The following is a 12,942-nucleotide window of genomic DNA, read 5'->3' as shown; positions in this document are numbered from 1 at the left end:
GTACCTGTGGAAAACCCTGGTGATAACTAAATATGATGCTCAAGGATATGCTACACAGCTGACGATTTTGTAAAATATTTTCCAAGGGACTTCTTTTGGGATTCATTTTACCTGCGTTTGGATATTTACAGCATTTACATCTGAGATAGTCATCCTGAACTTCCTTTGTAGTCCCTGGAATTTGGAACGTGATTCCCATGACCAAATATTTGTATCTATTTAGGATGAGATAATTTGTTCTCTAGCTAGACCTCCATGGACGGTGAGTGGAGCCTGGAGCAAGCAGCTTAGCTCTAGGGGCCATCAACTGTCAAGTGAATCCTACTCCTGGTTTCTCAAGGTAGATATCAAAGTGTGCAAAAACTGTCAAGTGAATCCTACTCCTGGTTTCTCAAGGTAGATATCAAAGAGTGCAAAGCAAACGCAATCAGCTTACTGGTCTGTGATGGAGGAGGTCTTTACCTTCACCAGGCAGAAAACTTTGGAAACATCTACTAGAGAGGGCCAAAGGGACTTTAGGCTAAGAAATGCTTACATACGATTTAGGAAAGGTGAGCAGAAGGAAATACTGCTTCTCTCCTATTCTTTGAGATAAGGAATTTCAGGATCATAAATCTTGGCCATGCTGCCTTGATGTGGAGATAGCAGAGGCCTGTGCAGATAGATGAGAAGGATGAGGGAGCTGGCTGCCTTATTTTGGTAAAAGACAATGAGCAATTGTCATCCTGATCTAACCATGCAATTTAAGGGCAAAAAGAGGTAATGGATCCTTGGATAATTTATGATTTAATATCACATCTGGAAAGAGGAGTGCTGGGGAAATCTTCCTGAGTCTCTAAGAAATGAGAGAACCCAAAGTGGGTTAATATCTGGGCTTGAAATACTGCTGTTTTAAAGGGCAGGGAACCTGAAGCAGAAAGTGATCTGATCACTAGAATAATTATTATCTTTTAAAGAGATCCACAACTGAAATGTGTTAAATATGTTTATGCGTTGTATCTTGCATTGTGTTTCTGTGTTATGGTCTTCACATTTTATAAAAAATACTTTTCTTTCCCTCTTTGGGAATTTTTTTTAAAGATATTTCTGGTTACTCGGATGTCCTGCAAGAAACACTGATTCCAATTATTTCTGAGGAGAAGTGCAGAAGCCCTGAAATTTATGGAACAGAAATAAGTGAAAATATGTTCTGTGCTGGCTACTTTGACAGCAAATCTGATGCTTGTCAGGTAATGTTGTGAGTCATCTCCAAGCGAAGAATATAAATGTATATTATTGGAAGAAATGTTGCAGTGTTACAGTGCTTGCTTTACACATTACAGTGTTCCTAAAGAAAAGGAAGGTTCCTAAAGAAAAAAAAAAAAAGAAAAAAAAAAGAAAAAAAAAAAAGGTTCCTAAAGAAAAGATATTTATGTGACTGCACTGTTTGCTCCCCCATTAGTTTTTTAACCCATTCAATGTCAAGTTCTACAGAGGGGGAAAAATACTTTCAGGATGTTATATAGTGGTTATACACTGGAGAGGAGGTGCTTCAGCTCCTGGCTGAGGGATGGCACTGTGTTTGCAGGTATGCTGGCAGGTATGCACTGGCAAGCCAAATCCCCAACCCTCTTGCTTGAATGAGACGAGACAAGGATACTTGGGTAGGAGGTGGGAGCAGTGGTGGAGATTGGAGGAGGCACGCACTGAGGTTATTACAGTGGAAGGGTTTTAATGGTGTAGGATATCCATCCATTGGAAACTGTTTCATGACTTCAATCCTTCACAGAAGGACCTCAAATTCATACTACTTTGTGTCTCTTTTTGAGTTATGACACTGTGGCTCTGAATAGGGTTTCAGAATCATTGTGGTGAGAGATGAGAGGTTTTTTTTTAAACATGAAATCATTATTAGTGAATCAACAATTCATTTTTTCACTTTTGGCCAACTTGTAGTGTGATCTAAGGAAAAACAGTGTAGACCTCCTAATGTCACAACAAATGTAGCTGACCTCTGAGTTTTCTTAACGTATGCTCATGAAATTATCTATAAACCATCTGTAATGTATAAAAATATTTGAAGACCAAGAAATGTCAAGTAGACAATGTGTTCTGCTATCTTCTTGAAAACTTTATATTTTTTTCATCAGTGCATGGGTACTGAAATTGCAATCAGTGAGATAAGTTGTGGAGACACATGCAAGTTTCTGAGAAGTAAATTAATTTCAGATAGAGAATTTCATTTGATGTCCCTGATTTATCAAAGAAATCTCCTAACAGGAAGGCAATACAATTTTCCTACCTACTTTGGTCTCAAAAGCATACCTCTTTAGAAAGCAAATCTCAAGAATTTTCTTTTTAAACAGGAAAAAAATGATTTATTCTTAGTCCCAAATATCTGAGATGTGGTTCCTTTCACCAGTCATGCATTTTTGTTTCATTCCAAATGTTTCCATTTCTGTAGGAAGTCACTCTCAGAGGAACAATAATAATAAAAGCACCCCCCTTCCCTGAATATTTGCAAGATTTTAAATAAGTAGAAGTGTTCCCAATTCCTCCTTGCTGTAGTGTGTCATCAGACATTAGTTTGGCCTTATTTTCAGTTTATGGTTTTAATGACAAGGTAATGCTCAGTAGCATTAAATTCAATAGATGCAAAACTGGGTGTACACCACAAAATTATAGCATTATTATATAGTCATGTGGAAAAATGTGTATGTGTGCAGCAATCTCTGATGGCTGCAATAAACTGTCTTAAGAAACTCTCCAGACCTTCTATGGCCTATGTAATCTGTGCAGAGCCTATAGTACAATGTGGTGTAAACCTTTTAGACTTACTTACTCCTACTGAAAGGGACCCCAATCATCCATGCTCATCAGTAGATGTCTGAATCCAGAACAACTTCAAAAAAATCTTTCAAGCAAAATCTGATATTTTGATATTTCTTTTTAATGTGAAATTAAAAAAAACATTATTTTAAAGGTATGACCAAAAAAAAAAGTTTTCTACAACAGAACTTCAGCGCACAAGTGCTTCCATATTCACTTTTAAAATCTAAATCTCACATGCAAACATTTTCAGTTTGTAACTTTCCCCAAATAATCTTTTTTTCCAACTCTTTCTGTCAAATTATTTAATCTTTCATTACTTTTAACACAGGGAGATTCTGGTGGACCTTTGGCCTGCGAGAAAAATGAAATCTCTTACCTTTACGGAGTTATCAGTTGGGGAGATGGCTGTGGCAGAGTCAACAAACCTGGAGTGTATACACGAGTGACAAACTATGTAAACTGGATTAATGAGAAAATATCCCCCCGAAAAACAAGTTGAACATTTTAAATGTGATACCATTTCAAGCATGGTCCTGGAGTCTTTTGGTTTCATTAAAATGGCATAAATATTTTATTATAAGCTAGTATGAAAACTCTTCTGATAATTCTTAGAAATTCCAAAGCAGACCACCTAACACAGACCTAATCCCTCTGATAGCAGCAACTTTGAGCTGCAGTTTTAGGGCAGTGGATAGCTCAGCATACAAGACTGTCTTTATTTGGCTTAATAAAACAAACATGTCAAGACAGAGTGTACAGTTCACTGTAGACAGAGTGAAATCTACAACTGTTTATCTGCTTGGTGGATTACATGGAAAGAGTTATTTGGAAGTTTCTGGTGGAGCTGTTGTCCCCCCAACCAATCTGTCTTTGTATTCTCAGATGATTTAGCAAAATAAAAAGGAGGAGCACCAAAAAATAAATTCCCTTTCCTTCAGTTGAAGCGCAGGTTGAGAGACACCAGCAGAGCAATGTAGGTGAAGCTGCTCCTCAGCTAGCTACAGCAAACGAGCTCTGGGCAGAAAACAGAGGATTTAGATTTTGATTCAACAAAATATGTAAGCACATTTCTATGTTCTGCTGACATAGGCATTAGTAACATGCTTCAGAGCTCTGCTGAGTCTGCTGTGCAATTTTCCATCAAAGTTTAATGCAACAACTGCTGAAAGCACAAGTTTTTTGCTGAAAAGTGTTAGAAGTCAGTGCACCTGATTGCCTGCCAACACATTAGGGCCTTTTGCAGACCATCAGCTGCTCCTCACCCCAAGGATAGCACTGGAAATACTTCATCTTGGGTGATAAATAAACATTTCTTAAATTTGACAGTGTTTTGGAGATGTCTTAGGTTTTGTACTAACAAGTTATTTAACTGTTCAGATAATTCAGGAGGGTTCTGTTAGCAGATTTTTAAACTGCCTGGCTGGGGGAGCTGCTTGTATTTTCCTTGTGAGGTTGGTGATAATCATAAAGCCCATGTGCTGCTGACATGGTCTATGGAATTATTATAAGAACAATTAAATTATTACAATATACAACTGTTTAGGGGCTGTATAGCCAGCTGTGTTAGCAAGAAGGCAAGAAAATGATAGAGCATAAATAAGTCTAATCTCGTAAAGAAGAATAGAAAATTACAATTTAATACAGAGATCTTTAGCCATGTCAGATATATACATTTGGAAGTAATGATGTAAATGCTTTTCTTCTCTGATAGCAAATATTTTCAAATTCTCTTAAGTGTTTCAAACAAAGCTATTCTTTAAAAATGTAGAAATGTAAAGTGGTGCTTGGATACTCAGATGTGTGTTTTATTTTATAATACTGGTGGTGTCTTCATGGGTTTATTAGTGAATGATTTCTGCAGTTAAAACAAACTTTGAAAGGAAAAATAACCAAAATCTGATTTCAGGTAAGTACAGAGATATAACAATGCTAATCTGGATAAATGATATAAACTAATAAATAAAAATGTTTACCCTCTGTTTCTTGGACTTAGTCTGATGTGTATATAGTTACAATTAAATCTTTGAATCACTGTGTAGGTTGTTCAACAGGTTGAGAGCTGGTAGAAAAAAGAAATAACACTTCTCTGTGCCAGAAGGCATCTGAAAAGCTCTGCATAAGAATCATTTCCAGCTGGTGGTGCTCCCAGTTTATGTAAGTGTCGCACAAAATTTCCAGCAGACAGATGTAAGAGTGAAGAAACTTGAGTCACAAAGCTTAGGTAAGATTTTCAGCTATAAATACTGTGAATGCTAAGATCAAAGTCTTTAGTTCTTGATTCCAAAACAATCTGAAGGCTATTGTTGTCTGGGTTTGCCTTCCTGGCCATTTGCAGTATGAGTCTGGCTTGCTTAACACTGTGAAACGAATGTGACTGTTTAACAAGACTAACTATACCTGCTGATAAAAGGCAAGTACTAAATGAGCACGAATGAACTATTTACTCTTCTCTGGAAGTGATTCATTTGGAACAGGTTTCAACACAAAGCTTATGCCATTCTGAACATCCATATCTGTTCTGTGACTTCACTGTCATGTTGAAATTAATATCCATCCACACTGAACATACTTTTAAACTGCTGGATTTGTGTTATACATATTCTCTCAGTCTTCTCTTGCTGTAAAGAGGGTGGCTATTTGTCAGGAAAGGTGGTAGACTGGTGTTTCTGGCAATTTGTATAGAGCTTTTTAATTATTCTGTTTTCAAAAATGCAAGGTTATTACCACTATGTAGTAATATAAAAATATATATTTTTAAAAAATACATTGAATGTTCTTAAGTGGAATGCTCTATTTTCTGCCCTCAAAGGTCTAAATGACAAATCTTTGGTCAATTGTCATACTTTGAATTGCCTAAAATTGAATTTTTGGTTTTCAAGGTAGCCTGCTTTTTTTGTTGTCACTGCATCTATCTGGTGGAATTGAATTTTCTGATTTGAGGTCCCTCTGTATGGTGACTAGCCCTGCATTAAATCCACAACAAACTCCAACTAGGGGTGGTGAGCACCAGCCCGGGTGGCAAGGAAAGGCTTAGGTTTACCAAGAGGTCCATGCCTGACCTGTCACACCCCTGAGGACATCAGTCCCATTCCTATGGGGACTCCAGAAACTTCTGCCTCTGGCCTTTCTTTTGAGCATTTCCGCATGGAAACTTTCCCCATACTTTCTCCCCCTCTATGTAAGTGCTTATCACATAGGTTAAAATGAAATATAGTTAAAGTTTGCTAGAGGAAGTTTTTCTGATTTTTTCCCCTAACGTTGAGCTTGAAATTGAATTGGAATGCAAAACCAGTTGAATGAGCACATCCCTAATTCATTATGAAACACGCTTAAAAGATGGTTTTATTAAATTATATGTTATTCCATGCAAACTGACCGATTCAAAGAGAAGAAATAAATGCAAACATCTAAAAACCCCTTCTATTATGCTATTGAAAGAAAAATGTGCTGTGGTGCTGTTTAAAAAAATAGCTGAAGGACTAATTACCATCAAATAAGATGCAGTAGGAGTATTTTTAGAATAATGGACTCTAATTAGTCCATCGCTCGTTGAAATAAATCTAAGGACATCATTAACACATCTTATTCTATTAATTGTAGCAGCTCTGGGCTTGGTATAAGTGGGCTGTTATCTCGTGACAGTTGCATTGCAAAGGAAAAAAAAAAAAAAAAAAAAAGAGAGTATTTTTAACCGGGGTGGTTGGATGTATGTCTTCTGGGAGCCAAGGGGAGTGGTAATTGCACTTTTTGGAAGCAGAACTGGGGCGCTATAGGGATGCTGCGAGGCCGGGGATGTGTCAGCGCCAGGCCCCGCTCCGTTGTACAGGGGGGCGGCTAAAGTCCAGTCCGGGTTTTCCTCCGGGCCCTCGGCCGTGCCGGGCATGGGTCTGGCCGCGCGGTCAGCTGCAAAGCCCGGAGCGGATTCCCGGCGCGGGGGGCGGTGGCCTGGGGTCGCGGCTAGAGGGGATCGGCGGGGGCGGGCGGAGCGGGGCTGCCGCGCTGTGGGGCCGAAACCCTGGAGAAAATAAAATAAAATAATAGTAATAATAATTATAAAAAAGCAAACACCACAAGCGCACAACACAATAAAATAGTTTGATAAAGCACCAGCTGGGAGCTCCCCGGGACCCCCTTTTCCCTCAGCCCGCTGGGGCGGGGGGCGCCGGGGAGGGCCGGGCGGCGCTGGCCGCTCGCCCGCCCGCCGCGCTCCGTGTGCCCGTGCGGGGACCTCCCGAAGCTATTTTGAAAGTGACCCCTCGGCCGGAGCGCGGGGAGGGAGCAGCCAGCCGGGCGCAGCTGTCCGGAATCATGACTGAAGATGACGGATTCCGCGGTGGTGGAGGGTCACGTCAAGTTAAGAGATGGAAAAAAGGTTCCCCGCTCGCGGCGCCCCTTCGGGACGGGGGGCCCCGTCCGACGCCCCCCGCGTCCCGCCGGCGGGGGAGCGAGCCCGCTCTCCCCTCCTCCGGCCCTGCCTAACCCTGTCCTTTTCGCCTCTCGTTGCAGTGGAAGAGTAGGTGGCTGGTGCTGCGCAAGCCCTCCCCAGTGGCAGGTAAGAGCCGGGCGGCGTAGGGGGGCCCCGGGGTGCCGCTGCCCTCCCTCCCTCCTCTGCCCGCCGACGGGTGAGGGGACGCGGTGTGGGGTCTGCGGAGCTCCCCTTGAGCCCTGTCGGCTGCGGGAGACCACCGCGGCCCTCCGCCGTTACTCTTTTTATTTTTTGGGGGAACATACACACGCACACACACACACACACAAATTACGGGCTCAGATGGCAGCCAGCCAGACGGCCAGAAATAGCCCGACGGTTACCGAAATAAGAAAGCCCCCGGGACGAGGCTTCGCTTTTCACCCCCGTGTTCCCCCTCCGCCCGCTCCCTCGGGCCGGCGCCTTCCCTCCTGCGAAAGCCGGCCCCGAGAGGCTGCGGCGGCCGGGGGCCCCCCTCAGGCGGCGGCGGGTGGTGGGAGAGCGGCTTCTCCCTCAGCGCAGCCCTCTCAGGGCCCTCAGCTTCCCTGAGGGCCCGCAGTCCCCCCTCAGGCCGCTCAGTCCCCCTTCAGGGGTCGCAGTGCCCCCCTCAGAACCCGTAGCCCCCTCAGGGCTCGGCGGCGGGACGATCCTGCCGACCTGTGTGTGAGGCCGGGAGACGTCCTGCAAGAAAACATCAGTTTCTCCTCAAACTACCCCAAAACCGTGCTCTGATCCGGGCGTTTCGGTCAGGTGCTGAATAAAACCACCTGAAAAAGGTGGCCTGTAAAAGCTTAGTTGTGCGGCTTTGGTTTAAAGCGCATGTTATTTCTTCAGGGTGACTGGTGGCTGTTAAAGGCTGGCGTGGTGAGCTCTGTAGTTATTTTCGATCCGTGTTTTGACATAAAGCATCGTTTTGATTTAAAAATAAACTGACATCTCGGATTAAATACTTCACTTCCACATTTTTGAAGGGAAAAATTGAAAATGTTATTCAGAGTTGATGTTTTCCGGTTGGAGAGGGAGAAGTAAGTTTCAGGCTTGCCGGTCTCTTTCTGACTGGGAAACCGTTTGGCCCCCAAAGTATATATTTCTTGGGCTAATTGTTGCCTGCACTCAGAAAATGGGGACCTGCTTTGCTTTAGCATGGATTGTGGAGCCTTTTCTAGGCTTTCGCTGGTAAGACAGATGTTTCTTTACTAACTGAAGCTCTTCAGACCTACCTCCCTGGTGCGTGGGTTGTTACAGATATATGTTAGTATTTTAGAGACTTACATCTTGGCTGCATCTGTTAAACTTCTATCCATGAACGGGCATCTCTAGATCCTAAAAGTTAGTATCGAGACATGTAACTGGGTCTCGATTACTAACGTAAGTGTGAAAGGGTAAAATGAGGGTGCTTCTTGGAAACTTACTGACAATATAGCTTATTCCTCAAAAATACTGCTCTAGCAAAATCGGTCAGGTCTACCAGAAAACATCCCGTGCTTTGCTTTATTCAGTCTGTAAACCACAGTATCTCTTTCTTCAGACACACAACTGTATCGCAGAATGCATAAATATTGGGCTTGCAGCTGTTTTTGCTAACAGGTGCAAGAAAACAATTGGAAGTGTGCACAGAGCTCCGCTTTGGTTAGCAAACGTTTCAGTCTTTCAGTCATTTTTCACCTCTGTGGAGATTTGCCTGGCTTTTGCCCAGCTGAGCGGCACAGGGCACCTTGCCAGGGCTCAGAGCACCACACCCCAACATTCATGAAATGGTGCACAGGGGGCTTCCTCCTTCGTGGTATGCAGGTCAGTGGCAGCTGTGGATGCTGCAGCTTGGATATTTACCATTAATTTCAGCTATAATTGAGTGCTGTGCGATGGGAAGGGGACCTGGGGAAGGTGAATGCTCTTGTTATCACCTGCAAAAGGTTGAAGAGAGCTCTCCCTTTTTTCTTGTCTTTTGGGTTTGCTTGTGGAATGTGCTTTTCCCAGGGCACCATGATGCTTGAATTACTTTCTTCCATTGCATACTTGCTATGTAATAAACACTTCTAGGAAGGGGTTAAAAACAAATGGTGACACATGTGAATATTAGAAAAAAAATAAAAATAAAGGTGTGGCACATAATGATTATCTAGCAATGACTACTGTGTAACATTTAACTAGGAAACCTGAGCTGACACAGTCTCTGGCAGTGCAGCCCGCTCACCATTTAGTAGTTGAGTAATCTGTGAACTACTGTAAGAATTTCATTTGTGGTTCAGTATGTTCTAATGGAAATATAGCTGACAATAGCCTCTCAGTCCTTAGCGTTTGTAACGTGAACAGCTATCATACTGTAACTCCCAGTGTTCAGAATTAACGAGTGGGTCCCATCCAAGCTTGGGAGATGATAGGATAAACCACTGGCTTTTTGTAAAATAAAAAACAATTGGGAAGACTTTTTACTAATTTTCCTTTTTCTGAGCCTGCAGTTTACTGTTGAAACATGCCTTCAGCATCTGCTCCCTGAAAACAAGGACTGCAAAGTACCTGGGCGCGGGGTGGGAGAAGGAAACTGAGTTTTTGCATTGACTTGATCAGACTGACCTTGTAGTTGTCTAAAGCACTTTTGTAATGAAGCAGAGTACTAAGAAATGTGTTCTGTTTTGCCTCATCATCTCTGACAGTTTTGCTTCTTTTAGACTGTTTGCTCATGCTGGTGTACAAGGATAAATCTGAGCGAGCAAAAGGGCATAAGGAGAGGAGCAGCGTGACCTTAGAAGACATCTGTGGCTTGGATCCTGGGCTCTCCTATGAGGGCTTGAATCACACTCTTGCTATCATCTGCCTCTCTCAAGTTGTGATGCTGGGATTTGAGAACAAGGAAACAATGTATGCGTGGGATGTACGAATCCGCTACAGTCTGGGGGAAGGTAACCTTTGTCTTTTCATACTCCCCCTCTTCCTCCCTCCCACCCCTCTTCCCCCCAGGAAAAATTCAAAGAAAAACATAGACAAAATGCAAATAAAAAAGTATAGTTAAGGAGAAGACTTCTTCATGTGAGTGAAGAGACTGTTCTTCCCCTTAAATCTTAAACCCTTCTGACAGGTTGTGATTACAGAAGTGTCCAGTCTCATTGTTTGAGAGAGCATTCAACTTAGTTTTTGACTTTGGTATTGGAAGTGTGTAACTTTGAAACAAAGTGATCAGAGCTCTACTACTGGTAATGTAATTTACTTTGGGATTTTGAGACGATTTGGGGGGGGTCTCAATTAAGAGAAAGAGTCCTGATGAGAATTTGGCTAGTTCAGTCCCAGTTTCCTGAGCTGCTTGCTAGCCTACCTAGAGGTGCTGCCTCTGATCCTGTATTTTGCTGCTAGTGTCTCCTTACAGAAAGAGACATCTCTCAGTTAAGAATGTTGTTGGGCACGGTCTTTCCAGCTATCTTCATTCCTATACATCCTATTATTATTTTTTTCTTAGCTAGCAGCCTTAAATTATACCGTGATGAAGAAAGAGTGATAGCATTGGTAATCCATAATAGCTGTCTTATATTTTTTAAGTCATAACTAGGAAAGGAGGGTAGGTGTGTGGGAGATGCTCATTAGCTGTCATCATCATTTGTTACATATGCTTTGCCATCTGTTGTACTTACAGACTCGTTGCTTTGCAAAGATGATCAGGAAATTTTACACTAATAAAATATAGCGTATCAGAGACATGGATGCTTGGAACTACCAGATATGAAGCCTCACATGAGGAGGAAAGTTAGAGGGAGTCCCTGAACAATACAGGCAGATGTAGCTGCAGTAGTGGGTACGCTGACAATATAGCTGTGTTGTGTACTAGTTCTAGTTCTTTAAAGTTTTGGAGTCTCTGTACAGCATAGGCTGTACATGTACATGAGGGTAGTTTGGATTTGACAAGGTTGGTCTAGTTTTCATGAACTTGGTCTGGTGCAGTACTGGGATGGAGAGAATATTTGATCTCAAGCTGGGTGTGAGAGTTATGGTTGTGATTGGAGGAAGTGCAGAAGAAGTGAGGATTTCTTTTAATGCTCTGAATGAGGGGATGAATAGAGCCCATGTTTCACATGTAGCCCTGGAGTAGGGACAGATGGGGATAGTGTGTGACTGGAGGTGCAGGAATGATGAAGGAACAAGTATGATTGGTTGAATTGACGATAATTTGTAGAATGTTAACTGCGAAGAAGCTTAGGAAAGGCAAAAAGACCAGGGTATGGAAAACTTGTTCAGGATTCCCTTTTCCTGTGCTGGGTCAGGTAGGTGAAAGAAGCCAAACAGAACAGAATCTATCTTGAGTAGACAGGAAGAGAAAAGTGTGGAGACTACAAAGAGAAGATGGTGACTCATGTTTTTTTTCCTTAAAGACTAGAAAGGATGCCTTTGTGTGCCTTGGAAGTAAAGTGGCTGGATGCTGAAAATAGACTGTGGACAGATGACCTCAGAGTCTGGGAAGCAAAGGGAGCGGAGTGGGGGAAGAGAGGAGCTGATGCTGTTCTTGAATGAGGACCACAGAATGGAAGGAGTATTCACTGGAATTCCCATTGTTTTCTCTTTTTTTTTTTCCCAGGTCAGGTGGATGTGATTTGTAGGACAGCTCAAGGGAATATAAGAACCAGCATTAGAGAAAGCAGGGGAATTAAGTGAGAGAGGTGTAAGCCATATGTGAGAAGAGTGCTTAGGTCCACAGCTCATTCTGAGAAAGTTAGCATACTGTGAGCCACTGAATAGCTGTGAAGAGAAAAAAAATAGCTAAAGGAAATGAAAAACCTTAGTATTACCGTCTGCTCATAGGCATACCTATGAGCTAGGTATCTTGTGGTTTATTTATTTATTTAATTTTACCCCAGAGCAGGAGTAGTACATATCTGAGAAGAATTTTTGAAAAAATTGGAATTTACCAAGAAAGCAGCATATGGAAAAAGCTTCATGTCCAGACTTGATTTTCCCTCCACTTTGTTTTTGCTCAGATTTGAATATGCTGCTTCCTAACAGTGCTCTAGAATCTGAGTTCTGAGTTATAGCTCTTTGTTTTTGGCAGCTATGGTACCTTGTAACTGATTTTGTTGAATCATGGTCTGTTTTTTTATGAGGCAGAAATGATGCTGATGCTTCTGCTCTTATGCTTTAATTGCTGGTAGAGTACCTCTGAAGTTAACTCTGCAGTGGTGTCCAAATTATATTAAAGATTACATATTCAATATTAGTTATCAAGGTATATTGGTGTCTCTTTCATGTTTTATGTTTAGATAGGTTGTGTAACATAACTGTGTGCCCAAAAGGGGACATTGTGCGACTACTGATTTGCTCCTTAGCAGTATCACCACTGGCAAAGCTGTAAGGAGAGCTGTGGTTAGTTAGATCTATCTCTGGCTCCTTACACATTTCACTCAAATGACTTTGTGGCTAATTCTGCTGGAGCCTTAGGGAATTTAGCAAATGTATGTCATGGATGAGGAGCTGACCTACAGCTAAGATGGTATATAGCAACTATTTAGATAAGAAGCAAGGCTCAGACCTGGCTGAAATTCATGATGCTTGAAGAAATGTAGTCAAGAGGCAGGGAAGAAATGAGACTGCCTGGAAACTACCCTCTAGATGTCATAGCAATGAAGCCCTTTTGTGTGATTTTTGATGAATAACCACAGTCTAAATCTTTGTGATTCCTGACAAAC

The 12,942-nt window shown here is 42.1% G+C and overlaps 2 protein-coding genes across 6 annotated transcripts in view; both read left to right on the top strand.

The window, feature by feature from the left end:
* The window catches only part of HGFAC (HGF activator), a 43,241-nt gene extending 38,449 nt beyond the window's left edge, over window positions 1-4,792 (top strand). Inside the window, exons 13-14 of the mRNA XM_035325036.1 lie at window positions 1,081-1,229; window positions 3,140-4,792. Coding sequence (XP_035180927.1) covers window positions 1,081-1,229; window positions 3,140-3,310 — 320 coding nt within the window. The 3' untranslated portion in view covers window positions 3,311-4,792. The remainder of the gene's footprint in view (window positions 1-1,080; window positions 1,230-3,139) is intronic.
* Window positions 4,793-6,876: 2,084 nt separating this feature from the next.
* DOK7 (docking protein 7) overlaps window positions 6,877-12,942 on the top strand; it is a 64,583-nt gene continuing 58,517 nt past the window's right edge. Inside the window, exons 1-3 of one of the 5 annotated variants that reach the window (XM_035325033.1) lie at window positions 6,877-7,183; window positions 7,318-7,363; window positions 9,931-10,176. In XM_035325033.1, coding sequence (XP_035180924.1) covers window positions 7,130-7,183; window positions 7,318-7,363; window positions 9,931-10,176 — 346 coding nt within the window. In that variant the 5' untranslated portion in view covers window positions 6,877-7,129. Of the gene's footprint in view, window positions 7,184-7,317; window positions 7,364-9,930; window positions 10,177-12,942 lie in introns of those variants that run through there. The other 4 variants (XM_035325031.1, XM_035325032.1, XM_035325034.1 and 1 more) reach the window with 4 other exon arrangements.

This window comes from Oxyura jamaicensis, chromosome 4, assembly GCF_011077185.1.
Source record: "Oxyura jamaicensis isolate SHBP4307 breed ruddy duck chromosome 4, BPBGC_Ojam_1.0, whole genome shotgun sequence".
Lineage (NCBI taxonomy): Eukaryota > Metazoa > Chordata > Aves > Anseriformes > Anatidae > Oxyura > Oxyura jamaicensis.
The sequence above is the reverse complement of the archived record's forward strand: the minus strand, read 5'-3'. Positions and strand labels throughout refer to the sequence as shown.